At 47.1% G+C, this 14,918-nt stretch overlaps 6 protein-coding genes and 2 non-coding genes across 8 annotated transcripts; 4 read left to right on the top strand and 4 right to left on the bottom strand.

Annotated features, from left to right (window-relative positions):
* The first annotated feature begins 116 nt into the window (after positions 1-116).
* On the top strand, positions 117-2,529 carry FVEG_02340 (hypothetical protein). The gene is made up of 3 exons (XM_018889577.1): positions 117-466; positions 532-1,375; positions 1,424-2,529. Exons 1-3 carry the CDS (start codon positions 345-347, stop codon positions 2,255-2,257), a joined length of 1,800 nt encoding a protein of 599 aa, XP_018745756.1. The 5' UTR covers positions 117-344; the 3' UTR covers positions 2,258-2,529.
* On the bottom strand, positions 2,457-3,439 carry FVEG_02341 (hypothetical protein). The gene is made up of 3 exons (XM_018889578.1): positions 3,103-3,439; positions 2,832-3,058; positions 2,457-2,783 (listed from the first exon to the last, which is right to left on the bottom strand). The coding sequence occupies exons 1-3, from the start codon at positions 3,338-3,340 to the stop codon at positions 2,499-2,501; spliced, it is 750 nt and encodes a 249-aa protein (XP_018745757.1). The 5' UTR covers positions 3,341-3,439; the 3' UTR covers positions 2,457-2,498.
* Positions 3,440-5,215: 1,776 nt separating this feature from the next.
* FVEG_02342 (hypothetical protein) lies at positions 5,216-6,075 on the top strand. Its single transcript, XM_018889579.1, has one exon. The coding sequence runs from the start codon at positions 5,288-5,290 to the stop codon at positions 5,753-5,755; it is 468 nt and encodes a 155-aa protein (XP_018745758.1). The 5' UTR covers positions 5,216-5,287; the 3' UTR covers positions 5,756-6,075.
* Positions 6,076-6,254: 179 nt separating this feature from the next.
* On the bottom strand, positions 6,255-7,689 carry FVEG_15035 (hypothetical protein; the record flags this gene model as incomplete). Its single annotated transcript, XM_018904128.1, has 3 exons — positions 6,255-6,568; positions 6,749-7,285; positions 7,335-7,689. The coding sequence occupies 3 exons, from the start codon at positions 7,687-7,689 to the stop codon at positions 6,255-6,257; spliced, it is 1,206 nt and encodes a 401-aa protein (XP_018745759.1).
* A 762-nt stretch (positions 7,690-8,451) lies between these two features.
* FVEG_02343 (hypothetical protein) lies at positions 8,452-10,796 on the bottom strand. Its single transcript, XM_018889580.1, has 3 exons — positions 10,551-10,796; positions 8,982-10,479; positions 8,452-8,935 (listed from the first exon to the last, which is right to left on the bottom strand). The coding sequence occupies exons 2-3, from the start codon at positions 10,195-10,197 to the stop codon at positions 8,556-8,558; spliced, it is 1,596 nt and encodes a 531-aa protein (XP_018745760.1). The 5' UTR covers positions 10,198-10,479; positions 10,551-10,796; the 3' UTR covers positions 8,452-8,555.
* Positions 10,797-12,798: 2,002 nt separating this feature from the next.
* Positions 12,799-12,872, top strand: FVEG_15036. The gene has a single exon. It is a non-coding gene; the product is annotated as a tRNA-Val (tRNA).
* A 97-nt stretch (positions 12,873-12,969) lies between these two features.
* Positions 12,970-13,043, top strand: FVEG_15037. Its single transcript has one exon. It is a non-coding gene; the product is annotated as a tRNA-Val (tRNA).
* A 61-nt stretch (positions 13,044-13,104) lies between these two features.
* FVEG_02344 (hypothetical protein) lies at positions 13,105-14,294 on the bottom strand. Its single transcript, XM_018889581.1, has 2 exons — positions 14,212-14,294; positions 13,105-14,163 (listed from the first exon to the last, which is right to left on the bottom strand). Exons 1-2 carry the CDS (start codon positions 14,281-14,283, stop codon positions 13,204-13,206), a joined length of 1,032 nt encoding a protein of 343 aa, XP_018745761.1. The 5' UTR covers positions 14,284-14,294; the 3' UTR covers positions 13,105-13,203.
* Between the last annotated feature and the right edge of the window lie 624 nt (positions 14,295-14,918).

Below are 14,918 nucleotides of genomic sequence, written 5' to 3'. Positions count from 1 at the left end.
CTGACTCGGTGAACGGGGATGGAAGTGGCTTGGTACAGGGTAACCGATCATTCCCGTTACGTACGCTATGTAACTGAAGCGAAGTGGCCTTGACTTGACTCCACCACAACCAAAAACAAACAAACACGATCCACTCCCAAGGCCACGGACACGGACGTTGCTTTACGGTTCGTCTCGCTTATTCCGGAGCCTCCATCCGATTTGCATTGCGCCTGAGTGTGCCTGTGTTTGTGTTCTCCTCTCACTAACCGCGCTGTATCCGTACTCTATCTACCGCTCAAAGCCAAGCAATCCGCTTGCTTTGCCACCGAAGAGACTCGGTGGCAAAAAAAAGAGGGCTCAATATGTCACCGTCACCAACAAACCCAAACCCAAACCTGAACCCCTCAATGCGTCCCGTGCCTATAATCCGCAGTAGGACGGGCTGTTTTACCTGTAGGAAGCGCAAAAAGAAGTGCGACGAGAGGTACTACCAACCAACCACTCTCCAGACAGTCATCTTGACTCAACTTGACTTACGTGATGATGTAGTAAACCAATCTGCAGCGGTTGCAAACGCAATAAGCTCGACTGTGTATGGCCTGAACCACAGCCTGCCAAGGGTCCATCACGGTCGTCATTTGGTGCTGCATCTACAAGCTCACAACAGAGTGTTGCTTCGCTGAGGCAGGGTCACGATGCGGACTCGGTGAATGACCCGGTCATACCGGACCCGGTGCCGGAGGAGGAGGACCGAGCTGCTGAGAATCCCGATGTACCCCAGAATGGCGACAGTTCTCCGGTGCATGGGCATGGGCATGGTCATAGCCAAGGGCAAGGGGACACCCACATGGTCGATGCTGAAGCTGATGTGGATATCATCGATGCTGTTGATGATGTTGATCAGCCATCTCCTTCACAGTCATCCAACTCATCAGATTCACCGACTGTTATCACAACATGGGATGCAGATACCGCCAACGCTCTCACCCTCGCTTTGCCGCCTTCCCCAGACACAGGACTCTCATTCAATGGAGCCATTACTATGCCAATGTCGATGCTACCTGAGCAGGGGCATCAGTCATATGAGCTTCTCAGTTACTACCTGTCACGAACGGCCAATAGCATGGGCAACGGTTCCACAGACGTTAATCCCTTCATCGCCAAACTCATACCACTGGCCTTCTCAAAACCTCTTGTGTTACAACTCATCCTCGCTCAGAGCGCTGCCCACCGCCAGGCGTCTGCAGAGCGACATCCGAGCGATGAGATCGCGCAGAGGTATTACACCGACTCGCTGCGGATGTTTAGGAATGTCGTCGATGAGTATGTATCTGGAAATGCCGAGAACACCCTTGTCTTGACAGTCGGCAGTCTTATTATGTGTTTGACTGAGGTTCGTACCATCAATTCCACGACGCGACTGTAGACTAACACGCTGCAGGTTGCCAAAGGAGACATTCACGGTACAATATTTGACCATCTAACAGCGTCCAAGTCATTAGTGAGCACATTACTCACAGGGACGCAGAACATGGTATATGACGACCTACCTGACTTTCTAATCGAGTACTACATGCATATCGCAGCCACCAGTATGATCTCGATTGACCCCCAGTATAACTCACAGTCATTACTCAGCCCCGATATTGAGGTCCGGGCCAGAAACTTAGTCGCAAGGAAGTATGTCGGCCAACTATGTGGCTGCTGGCTCGAAATCCTCATCCTTATATCCCAGGTCTTTCACCTAGGACAAGTAATGTCTTCACTGACCAGCGATGGAGAGATCTCGCCAAGCCCCGACAACATTGTCAATTTCGCTTTCCTTCAATCTCAAGTGATGGGCTTCTTCCCAGATCCTTCTGTCACACCATATACACGTCTTGCAGGGCTGGTGTGGAAACAAGCTGCCCTGCTATATCTCTGGACAGTCCTCGGGAAACCCCATCAGCAACCTGAAGGCAGTTTCCAACGAGCATTGGTGGAATCGGCGGTCGCCGAAGCAGTGGCATTGCTTGATCAGTTCCCCGCTTCGGTCAGGATAAATACGAGTCTTTGCTGGCCGCTCGCTGTGATCGGGTGTAGCACGTCAGATCCTACAGTCCAGCAGGTATTGAGGACGCGGTTACAGACTATGTTGGACACAATTGGTCTGGGGAATATGAGACAAACACTGGTGCTATTGGAACATATTTGGGAGCAGCCACCGGATCAAGTCAGTCCTTGGACGCTATGTAGGGCGATGCGTGAGCGTCAGATCTGGATATCTTTTGCATGAAAGGACACCATTAATCCTAGATACCCGCCTCGATATATAAAAATAGAGTCCTTGAGGCACATGCAATTAAGATGCTGTATATATGACGGTCGCCACCAATTCTTTTGACCTCATCATGAGCAGCCAGCTCGGCCGTCGAAATGATCACATCAACGAGCTCATCTTCAAACCATTTTCACCACCTGTGAGGAAAGTTACGTTGTGCTTGGTCAAATAATCACGATTTATATTGTCTAATTGTTTAAAGAAGAAACTCCCATATCTTTGCTGCCACTAGAAGGCCATCATGATGCGCCCTCGCTCTCGTTATACCCTCCTCATACATCTCTTTTGAGAAGATCTGCTGAGCATATCTGGCCTCCATAATTTCTTGCATGATAAAGTCGTCAAACTCCGGATGAGCTTGGAAAGAGATGATACGCCCAGGCTTGTAGAGTCCTTGAACCTCGCACCTTGAGCTGCTGCCGAGACTAACCAGGCCTTCGGGTACTTCTAACACTGCATCTCGATGCATTTGATGAAGACCCTGTTTTTCTATTAGCGAGGTCTCACGGAAAAGATCGATGGTACTTACGAGAGATGAAACACCCAATAGCTTCTGGCCAGTCTCGTTGAGGTTGATTCTATCAACACAAACCTCCCAACCACCAGGGCTCACCGCAACCTTTGCACCAAGTGCTCGTCCAATGATCTGATGGCCAAAGCAGATGCCAATAATGGGCTTCTCTGTCGTCGTAAAAACCTTCTTGACAAAGTCAACAAGCTTCAAGATCCAAGGGTCATCAGCAAAGGATGTGTGTTCTATCCTGTCAGCTTTGCACATGTAACTTGATAAAGAAACTTACTGCTTCCGGTTAACAAGAAACCATCAACGCCATCAATGTTTGGGTACTCTTGTGCTGTGACGACATCCCATTTGCTAAGATCTAGGCTCACGTCCTTGCCCTTGTCACCAAGTGCTTCATTCTTGAGACCCTTGGTAAGAAGATCACGGAAGATATCTCCATAAGAACCGCGCTTTTCATTGACAGAAGGAAAAGGCGTATCGCACTCGAGGACGGCAATTTTATATGTTCGAGTCATGATGACGATACTGTGTGATGGCAGTGGTTTAGATTAATGGGTGTCGAGAAGGGTTCGCTATCAAAAGATATAGATATTCAACGCCCTTTAGTCTACACGAATATCCCCACCAACAAGGAACCTCATGACCATGTCGTTAACAGACGACCCTCATTTTAGTAATGTTAGCCGGGATGGCGGAATGTGAGTCTATTGGTGCTTTATTCGGTCCGCGTTCTTAGCCGCGCTTTACCGCGCTCCACAGGACCACATAGGATTGTACACGTATTGATATTGAACACTACCTATGATTGAGGAAACGGTGAGATAAGATCTGACAGCTATTTGCGGTCCATAACTATAGACTGGCATTACTCTATGTAGGCAGTGAGGGGGTATTATACTAGCTAAAGATAATCTGTTTACAGCAAGATACTAATTCTTTCTCTTCCCTTTCCTTTTTAATCGAGACAGATTTCAGCGGATCAAAATCAGCCTCTATTCTTCTCAAAAGTCTTAAAAGGACATATACTATTTCATATTTACGACCATAGTAACCCCTCGTCACAATTTGCTTGGCAGTGGTAGGTTGTTCAGATACTGCGACCAGCCTAGGAAACGCGGTATTCTCTGACTCATAAATCATAGTATGGTTTTCTCTTGATTAGAATGGCGTTAGAAATTGCTTGAGACATTCATGTAGCATTAGCCCTGTATGTATTTGCTCTGATGTAAGTCATATAGCAGGACACGCTGCTTCGGGTTTCTCACTTTTGTTTGTCTCTTACTGGCAATAGCAACTTGTAAGTCAAGTTCAAGTCACTTTTTGATTAAAATACACATGGTAACAACCACAAAGACGAATATTCACAGGCATCGTGATGATAGAGGCCGGGTGAAACATCGGTAAAATACCAAAATCAACCTTTTTATAGATATCAGATAGTACATCACAATTTAAGTTGAATCAGACTGTTGTTGGATCTGAATTTTTTTTTTGTTCCGGATCTTGAACTCCTGATAGCCAGCTTACAAAATGATGATTTCAGAAGCAAAACTGGACGTTGAATAAACACATTGGAAGGTTCCGCTGACTGAAGAGATCTGTTAGAGTAACTTTTCTACTATGAGACTGCTAAGTGCTCTGACCATGTGGTTGAGAATTCATTGTAAATTCTTCACAGTATCAAACCAGCAACCTCGGAGGTTCAAATGATGAGATCGGATGTCTCGGACATGAACTGATCTATGCCTTGCATAAACCTCGGTAGATCCAATTAACAAGCATTCAGCAACACGTGCAATTGCTCAGCTGAATCTGATTCCACGAACGTGAACGTGAATGTGGATATAATTCTCTGATTCCTTGGATGTCAATCAGCCTTGGTCCAATTGACAAGCATAGAAACGAAAACATGGGCCAATGAGACAAAAGTTTCGTAACAAAAGCTCCTACGTTTGGATCAATTCCAGGCACTGCCGTTTCTTAGCGCATCAATTAAGCAAGTTTCTTGAGTTGAGTGGCCGAGCTAAGTCCAAACGAGCAAGGATATGGCTGAGAACAAAGAAGCTGTAGACGTCATAAGCATGGCAATCAATCACCACAATGAGTCTGACACTTTAACCGGGAGGGTTAGATGTGATACCAAGACCAGGTACAAGGGTTAAAGCAGAGTTCTGTATGGTCTCGTGTGAGCGGGGAGTTGCAGTGAGATCGGTGATGTTGATGGTATTATGACGTCCAAACCCTCTCATTTACAGTTCATCCATTATGTACAGTTATCCCTTCCCAGCCTCCCATTGTCCCACTGTCCCATTGGGGAGAATTGGGTTTGCTAAATCACTCATTAATTGGCACTAGAGGCTGTACTTAAGGTGCTGCGTCCCCTCGTCGACATTGACCATCTTGTGCTCGTCTACCACCAGGTATCACTCACTATCTCTGACACTCACTCTCTGTGATCCTCAATGGCTCCGCTCAGTTCCCCGCACGATCTCGGCTTGGGTGCCATCCTCGCCAGGGCCCTCTCTTCTCCAACGCTGTCTTCTCCTCCAACTCTAGTGGCTCGGCAAAATACAGAGACTGTCACTGTTACTGCGTCCGGCGACGATGGCAATAGTGCCCAAACATTGAGCGGAGGCGCAATCGCGGGCATCGTCATTGGTTCCATTGCTGGCTTTCTTCTTCTCCTCTGGGTTATTCGATCGTGCCTCAATTTGGGCGCACCACCTCAGGAACGGGAGAAGTGGTATCACTACAAGGAGGAGCCTCGACGACATTCACATCATCACCGCTCTCGAAGCAGACGATCACATCGATCAAGCATCTCTGCACCTCCTCCAATTGTTGTCAGAGACTCAAGATCTCGAAGCCATCGCCGAGGTCGATCACCTGGATACTATGGAACTGATCGCGGTACACGCTATTACGTGTAAGCCCGACGCAACCGACACGGCAATAAGCGTTTGCGACAGGGTAACTTTCACTTCGATACCTCGCGATGCTCTTACAATGCATCAATTCAATTGTTCAAAATCGGTCCGATAACAGACAGGAGTTATGGCGTATGGATATGATTAGCACGCCATGCAACATCACGACTTATGAGATGAAATCATGAATCACGTCACGACGGAGAAATAAATGCACATATACGAAGGCATTGGCTACACGCGAGTATCTCTTGTTGTATAACATTGTTATGAAAGCTCGAATCTCTTAATTAATGTTCAATTACACATAATGATGGCCCCAACCACGTCCAAACCTCCCTTGCGCCACACAAGGCTTTGTTTTCGTATAAATTAAGCTTAATTGATAAAGTGGCGTTCGTATCACCTCGCCAGTGTAGTACTCTGGTGAAGCCGTCCACGTCAAAGAGGCATTTGACAGCGCCGCAACACTCAGGTATTGTCAACTAGCCATGAGCTTCATCTAAACCAACCGAACCTCTGTGAACTTCAGATCCTCAGACTCCAACTCCCCATGCATGATTCCATAAACATAGGCGTCGCCAACCAGACTCAACGACGTTTCCGAGCCTGTATCGCGACGAAATACATGCGGAACTTCACCGCCTTGCAATATGCCCACTTCGTCACCGACCTGAATAGTCTGGGGTGCAAGCCCAAGATGTCCTGTCTTCGTTCGAAAGAGACTTCTTTTGCGTGATGCAGAACCCCAGTCAAGCTGTATCAGTGAGGTTCGAGCCTTGAGGCTCTGATCTTGAGACTCTGTGAGACTGGACTCTAACTCTATTTGTTACTCTTTTTCGTATATGTGCCGATAAGGGTGTAGTAGACCTGACAACAAGTCTCGATGGTCCTCAATTCCTATAAAAAACAAAGCTTCGGAAAGACTGGCGTCGGGACTTTTGAGCAGTTGGTTTGCCATATATGGGTTCTTTAAAATGCTCGACCACAGCATACCGTATGTCATTTGCCCAAATTGATCAACAAAATCATATGAACCATAGTCATATATCCCTGCTTGATCTGCCGTCAAGGTTCTAGCCACTACTGACAAGACATTGTCTTCCCCGAACGTTTTGACAGGAAATGGGCTCAGAGCCAGACTGAGAATTTCAATTATCTGAGAATAGCCTTCTATATCTTCCCAGTATGCAGTTGTGACGGCAGTAATTGTATCAAAATAAGAATATGGCGAATAGATAGTGTATGGTGAGTTGATATCGTACTCGATGCAGACTTGTTGGTAAGTTGCTGTTTTGAAAGTATCTTCACTTCTTCGTTGGAAAAGCCTCCAAGGAATAGCTTGGGTGTAGTCTGGAACCCAGGATGGTAAATTTGGGATGTGGTATCTACTGCGGTCTCCGATATAGCTCAGACCTCGCCAGCTTGTCATGTTGAGTAGACAATGTGCTGCCGCTATCGGGAATACCTCCTGGGTTGGTTTTGAATAATCCGCAACTACTGGTTTCATATAATTATCCGCCGTAGTGGTGTCTGAATTTCATTAGCCAAGCCATTTCTTTTTGACGCGGAGACGAATTACCAGATATTGCCAGTAAGCCATATATCTTATCTCTAGGATCTGTAGCATGCCTCGCACGATGATAGTCGACTTCGAATCCAAGTGGCGAAGGAGAAGTCCCATCAACTTCCTTTCTCAATTTGGCTATCAAGTCGTAGGTGAAGTTCATCAGCCATGTAATCGCTAGGGTTCTCTGTATGTCTTCAGTGACACTCCTCGAGGAGTAACCATCATTTGCAATACTACTTTCGGCGAGGATAACATCTACAGAAGCATAGATTATTCCGCACATAACTGCCATCTCTCGAGCTAGCCACATCCCTTGAAGTGTCCATGTCCGGCCAAACCATGCATGGTCAGTGAAGAAACGTGTCATGGCTAGCACTTCTGAGTCCCTGAAGTTGCACGATGCGAATGTTTTGTCCCTCAAGATGACATGTTCATCTGAAAGAAGCTACTGGCGCGTGATGGGTAATCTTTGAAAGCAAGCCACTGCCGTCTGGATGTATTCTCTCTCATGTCCGAGCCATACAATGACTTCCTCGGAATTCTTGTAGACTTTTGCCATCTGAGAAACCTGAGAGTTCCGTTCTTGTATATCGTTTTGATTAATGCAAAGTGCATCTATCCATATGGGCCCTAGAATTCCAGGTTGACACAGCGCAGTGAGGGCGTTGTAAAGGTTTTGTCTGATATGCATCTCAAACCCATCAGTGAGAATAGTTTGAGAAGGCTTCGACCACATCTCATCGGTTTCATTTCCGCCCGGCTCCCCCCAATTATATGACAGACATTTGTATGTTGGGTTGTCGTCGAGGTTGACGACACACATATGGCTCGAAACCACGGCATTCTGAGTTCCAGAAATGATTTCTAGAAGTCGAATCTGCCCAGGTAGTAGCAGGGGTTCATATTTGTATACCATCTCGAAGCTATACAGCTGCTTCTACACATTTCGATTCTTTAATGTGCGATTATGTTGCCGGATAACGTCTGAGGTTTCTTGACAGGGCTAATGGCATGGGGTCCATGTCTGTTTTAGGACTGACCAGGGTCATGATTACTTGTAACAATTCCTGGCATTCTTTTTCCTGTTGGCAAAAGGAGGAAGTCTTCATTAGAAATCACTAGACATAGAGCAGAATTCAAGAAACAATACACGATTTATATTTAATCTAGCTATTCAATGATAGCTTGGTGTTAAGTCCACGCTCTAGATGCGCTCAGATCGCATACGCTGATCTAAGCATGATTGTTCTTCATATCATCTTCAGGATTTGAAGTGCATGTGGTCTCGGCCATGGATGCACCCTCAAGAGTGGCACCATCCATATTAATTTCAATAAGAGGGCCCTTGTAGTGTTTTCGACCATCGACAATCCAAGTCCCGACGGCAATCAGAAGGATGACTCCGAAAGCAGCGATACAGTAGTTCATGTTGGTAGCGGTAACGGGAAGCTCAGGTGGGAACACGAAAAGGACGGTGGTGAGGATGGCCCAAGCAATACCAACGAGACTGCAAACCCATCGAACAGGAGCGCTGAGCTTGAAAGGTCGGTCTTCGGGAAGTAAGTTTCCGCCGCGGAGGAGATGAATGGCGGGAGGGATCGCGTAGGTGACACCTTTGAAATGTTAGTTGAGGAGAGGCACAGATAGAGGGCAACATACCAAGAGCAACAACGGAAGCAGCAGTGATAGCGTTGAAGGCACTTGAGCTTCCAAGAAGAATAAGACCGAAGATGATAACCCAGGCTGTAGTCCAGAGAAGGGCGTTGAGAGGAACTTCAAGGGCATCGTTGTACTTGGCCCAGATATGGCTGAAGGGAAGACCTCGGTCACGGCTGAAAGCGTAGGTCATGCGGGCACTGGTGGTCATGATAGCAGTGGCAGTGAACACCATGCAGACAATAGAGAAGACGATGAGGCAGATACTTCCAGCCTTGCTGTTAGTAGCATCGAAGTACATCTGCAGAAGAGCGCCGGCTGGTGACTCGATAACAGTTTGAACGTCCTTGAGAACGAACAGCAGGCATGAGAGGAAGATGAAACCAGAGAGCATGCCGATAAGAATGCACCAGATCATAATTCTGGGGCCCTCCTTTCGAGCGTTAGGGATCTCTTCGATCATGTGCGCGGCGGCATCGAAACCAGTGAGAGCAAAGGCTCCCTGAAGAAGTCCAAGCATCCAAGAGACGCCATCAGGCCAGCCGACCTCATTGATAAACTTTCCATAGACGAATGCACCACTCTGGTAATCGGGAGCAGCACAGGCCAAAACAGTTATGCTGATGATGATGAATCCCGAGATACTCCACAGGAAGGCGGCTTTGTTGAAAAGAGGTAGAATTCGTGTCGCAAAGGCATTGATGACGAGGGCGATGATCGTGAAGGCTAGGTAGATCAGGAACTGATGCCATGCCTTGGCTTCGTAGGTAGGATGCATGAAAGTAATCGAGTCAATAACAAAAGTACTTCCAAGCAGAGGTGCCGTTGCCGTCAACACAACATAACCGGCAGCGTTGATCCAACCAGTGACGTAGCTGATACCCCTTGACCACTTGGGCCAAGCAATAAGAGCAGCCCAGTGATATTGACCACCAGCGGTAGGATAAGCCGACAACATCTCAGCCAGAGGAGCAGCTAGACACAAGTTGCAAATACCAGCCACGATGAGGCCCCAGATGACGGAGCTGGGACCTCCAGAGGGGAGGGCGAGACTGATAGAGGCTGACAGGGCGGTCCATGTGTTGAGGATAGCAAAAGCGAGACCGAGAAGAGAGATCTTGGAAAAGTTGCGCTTGAGTTCCTGCTTATGGCCGAGCTGCTCTAAAGCAGCTGAGTCGTCAATATGGACATTTCTGTCCCGCGGCGTTTGGGACTCCATGATGAGTGAGATGAGGTAGGATATCAAAAATGAGGTCAGAGGGTGACATATTGGGAGGTTAGCAAAGCAGGTATTTAAATGCCAGACGTCAAGCCCGTTAACGGAGGATCACTTCTCATGTTGGGCTAGACCTAGGCTGTAACTTGGACTATTTGGTATCTAGTTAGTTTGGCGATCGTAGCTATCTCTGGGGGGCGTCATTGTGGTTGCGTAACAAAGTCGCTTTTCCCCATCCTCAGGGCGCAGAAAACTTGTGACCTGAGAGCGAAGTGTCAAAAATAGCTAGTCCGGGTTTCAGTAAGTCTATACTAAGATTACTTGAGTCTTTTTGTCGTCCAAGATAGATGCCTTACGCTTTATTGTCTCCCCTGGCCCTTGTCACCGTGACAGTCTAGGGATGACGATCCACCCTTCGCGGTGAACTCGACGGCTGGATGACGTTGTGGGGATCATGCCCCGGGCCGGGGAAGGGCCTATCTCTTTTTGTTTTAGGATTGTTTTGGTGTGATTGTCTGGGTTGGCGATTGGGCAAGCCATCCTTGATTGAGGCTTTTGTGTAACGAGTTCGACTCATGTTCTAGAAGTAATTCATGGCTTGTAACACCCTGCAAGTTGATGAACCGCATTGGAAAATAACTGCCCAAGACAGCTGTACTCCTGCAAGTAATGCAGTGTCATAGGGCACTCATCGAATGATTACAGGGGCCTGTCTTATCATGTCCCTCTGTACAAGTGTACAGTACCCCTACGTACCTAAGGTACCTTATGGAGATGGATCACAATAGCGCGCTTCGGAGCCGACTCTCCCCAAAACCAAGTCCATGCTCCGGAATCAGCGCCCTTTTAGTCTCTAGCAAAATTTCCTTCTCCTATGCGCCCTTCTTTAGGCATGTCATCTTTCCAACTCTTTTTAATTGGTTTCAGACACGCTGTTATGGTCAGATTGGAATGAATTTAGCTCCCCCATGAACGGATATGCGGCTCCCTAGCTGAATTACCCCAACTTGTCAAAGGAACAGTTGGAGATAAAAATCAGGAGACTTTTGTAAAAATAAGTTTAACGGGGTCTTTCTTTGAGGCCCATTTCAGTGGAGATATTCCCCCAGCTTGGTGACTTTTGGATATTGTTCACGAATAAGACAGATAGTCAAGTTGCGGCTCTCTGGACATATTCTGGTCCGTGCTGCCTACTGCTCATCCGTCTTAACCGAGTCGACCGGCCGAACCGGCAGATGCTGCATAAATGCATAGCTCTCACGGTCTATATCAGGGAATTATAGCTCTCAGGACCGGCATCGACCGGCTTCTCGACGGGGTTGCCGTGCCATGTGGGAATATTAAATTGGAGCCTATAGTGGCGAGAGAGAAAAGCTTCACTTCTGAGTTCCAAATCCCCGTATTGACGACTCTGGAGAAATGGTTTTTATTACGTTTTGGAATATGACAAGATGACCAGTTATACAGATTTTGCATGGCACTCCGCGATATGACCCCGCGGCCCTGACGGGTTTCAACCTTTCCCCAGGCTTCTCTCCGACTTTTTGGATTTGTGTTGAGTAATGAATATTCACAACGTTCCACTTTCTTTTTCGGAGCTTGACCGTTGGGTCGGAGGTGTCTCTTTTTGAGATGGGAGCATGAAAGCCGCTATTGTTTTGAAGGCCAGACTAAAGAGACCCGAACAAAGTGGAATCGTGAGCAATCCGATACGGACTCCTCAAGATGGGCTGATCATTATCGGGCGCTGTATAATTCGAAAGTGATGAGACGTTGTTAGTGATGACGATGTTAATGAATAAGCCCCTGGATTCTCGTTATTCCTAGCAAAGTCTGTTAAATTGAACTCTCTTGCAGACAACGGTAACTCAAAGGTGACCAATTAAATAGTTTCGATAGATAGCTAATATCAAATGAACATCCAAATTCGACTTCTGATATTGAGGCTCTGCTCCCAATCGCATCGCCAAGAGCCGCCAAGGCGGGAGGTGCACACCACAGCTTTCAAAGCCTGTCAATTACCAAGCCACGTTCACAAAGACACAAAAACGTCGATTGAGAGCATTGCTCGACGATCAAGAGGGCGCATAGTATAGTGAAGAGATTTTAATCTGAAGGTAGTATAGGTAGATAGATATAGCGGTAGGAACAGCCTAAAACCCTCAGAAGATCAAGGAATAAATCATGAAACTGACAAAAACTGTTTGAAAGTGCTGCAGGGAGAATTCGAGATACTTTGAAAAAACCGAATCATACAAATACAATCCGTAATTGCTCGGTCACTTAAGGCATAACTCTTTGACATTGAATGTGCTGTAAAGTATAAAGTTGACGATTCCAGAATGCCGTACCTGAAAAAGATTCAAGATAGGTAGGCTTCCAAAAGTTGAATACACTCAACACATTCCCAGGCATGAATGTTAACAGTAGATAATTATAAGATGCCAGGGTCGAACTTATCCTTAGTGTGCTCTATGTATCATACAAACTGCTAGTCTCTTAAGATCCTCCAGCAATCGCTAGAGTCCGACAACATGCATATGTATAGACACTCTTACGTCCTTCGCTGACACAACTTGCCAGAGATCTCATCTCATCAGCTCAGGTTCCGTGGTCTAGTTGGTTATGGCATCTCGTTAACACCGAGAAGGTCCCCGGTTCGATCCCGGGCGGAACCACATTTTTGCGGATCCGACATGATTCGTCTTCTTTTCTCTCACCGCTCACAACTCCACAAACTTAAACCCAAATCTTACCTCTGCAGGTATCTTCATTGGTCTCGTGGCCTAGTTGGTTATGGCATCTCGTTTACACCGAGAAGGTCCTCGGTTCGAGCCCGAGCGGGACCATTCTTTTGCTCGTTTGAGAGTCTCTCTTTTTATCCTTCATTCAGACATCAGGAGCAGTTATGCGTGAGTGATCATGCTGCTTATTTATCTCGGAAAGTCCAATCTACCAAATCTCTCTGTACATTCAATGCCAGTTCCTTCTTATTCTTCCACTGAACCTTTAATGATTTCGGTTCGCAAAGTAGTTGTAGTTGTCCTCGACCATCTTCAAAGCCCTCTTGTTGGCCTCATCTACGTCTTCTTTAGGTAGACCCAAAGCCTCATTCGCAAGGCCATACTTGGCTTCAAAGTTTCCATCGCCATTGGGATAGAACGTTCGAGCATACATAGCGAGTCCAAAGCCAGAACGATCCCCCTTCTTGAGAAGATCCATGCCTCGCTGCCAGCGCTCCTTGGAACCTTCATACTCAATCTCCCAGTCCTTGTCTGTAGTGCCGGTGATTCGCTGAAAGCTGTCGAGCATCTCTCGCTGAGAGATGAGAAAGCTGGAGATGTAGAGGGGCTTGTTACGCCACTTGGAGATGGTAGGGGACTTGTCGTTCTCATCCTCAGGAATGACCTTCAGACTCAGAAGAGCTGCGAAAGCTCGACCACACTGATCCCAAGTTGAGCTGTTGATCCGGGTGTTGCCATCATCGTACAGCGTAACCTTTTTCTTGTCGCCAGTCAAGTCGAAACCGTACCATTCAGGACCCTGGGCCAGAGAGAACTCGTACCAGAAGGAACAGCACATGGCAATCCATGAGGATACACCATTTTCCTCGATGGCATTGATTCCTGGGAACACACTTCCACCAGTCAGGTTCTCCTCGGCGAGTGACTTGTTGGTGATGTCGATACCGTAACAGTTGGGCATGATCCATGGAACACCTGCTTTGGCGGCTGCAGCAATAATCTTCTCTTGGGTACCGGGGGCTGCGGACACTGAGAGAGAGATTGCGAGGAACTGTTGGCCTCGAAGTGCCTCAACGATGGAGTTCTCATCATCGTAGTCGACAGTGACAGTGCGAGCGCCTTCAGGGAATTTGCTGGTGCTGCCTTTACGGGTGACGGCAGTGACTGTGTGCTTGCCTGTCGCGATGAGATACTTGGCCAAGTACTTGCCAACACTTCCACCAGCCTGTAAAATGTCAGTCAATGACTAGATACAGACGAATGTGTTACTTACACCAATAATGGCAACTCGTTCAATTTTGTTGGCAAAGCCCTCAGGCTGGTCTTTGGCGTACTTCTGAGACATTGTAGTATCTGAGATTAGGGGGATTTATGTATATAAAACTGAAAGTGGTAGCAATTGTTGAGTGTGTTGATGAATGTGATGGTGATGAGATGCTTCTCCAAAGAAAAGACGTCTCGAAATATTTATACTAGAGTCTTTACTGCTAGCTTTGAGTGGCTTTGAAGCATTCAATTGCCCGGACATTTCGTTAACTCCTGCGATCCGCGTCGTGGGCCGTTGTCGATGATGCTATCGCGGACTTTGCATTTGGCGTCGGTCGAGACTTTTACCATATCCGGTAAGTGTTTTTACTGTAACGGGTAAGAGGGTCTCCGGCTCGGGGCGGATGGCCCCAACAAAAAGACACGAACCAATCAGAGGCTGTCAAATACGAGAATAAGTTAATAGACCCCTTGGAAGACAAGTTAGGGTTGTATTTGTATCGCTGATAGTGAAACCAAAAGCGCGAGTCCGAGTTTATCTCCTTACTCTCGTAGTTCGGACTTCTCTTGGGCCGTAGTCGTATGATGATTCATAATGTCGCAACTCGACAAAGTGCGATCTGCCGTCCACGGCAGTTGGTTACCGATGAGTGAACCTTGTTGAGCTGATCTCAGTAGTTCATGGGATGTTGTCGTAGATATTGATCAGAAAAC

The sequence above is a fragment of the Fusarium verticillioides genome, chromosome 6 (assembly GCF_000149555.1).
Source record: "Fusarium verticillioides 7600 chromosome 6, whole genome shotgun sequence".
In the NCBI taxonomy this organism is placed as follows: Eukaryota; Fungi; Ascomycota; class Sordariomycetes; order Hypocreales; family Nectriaceae; genus Fusarium; species Fusarium verticillioides.
The sequence above is the reverse complement of the archived record's forward strand: the minus strand, read 5'-3'. Positions and strand labels throughout refer to the sequence as shown.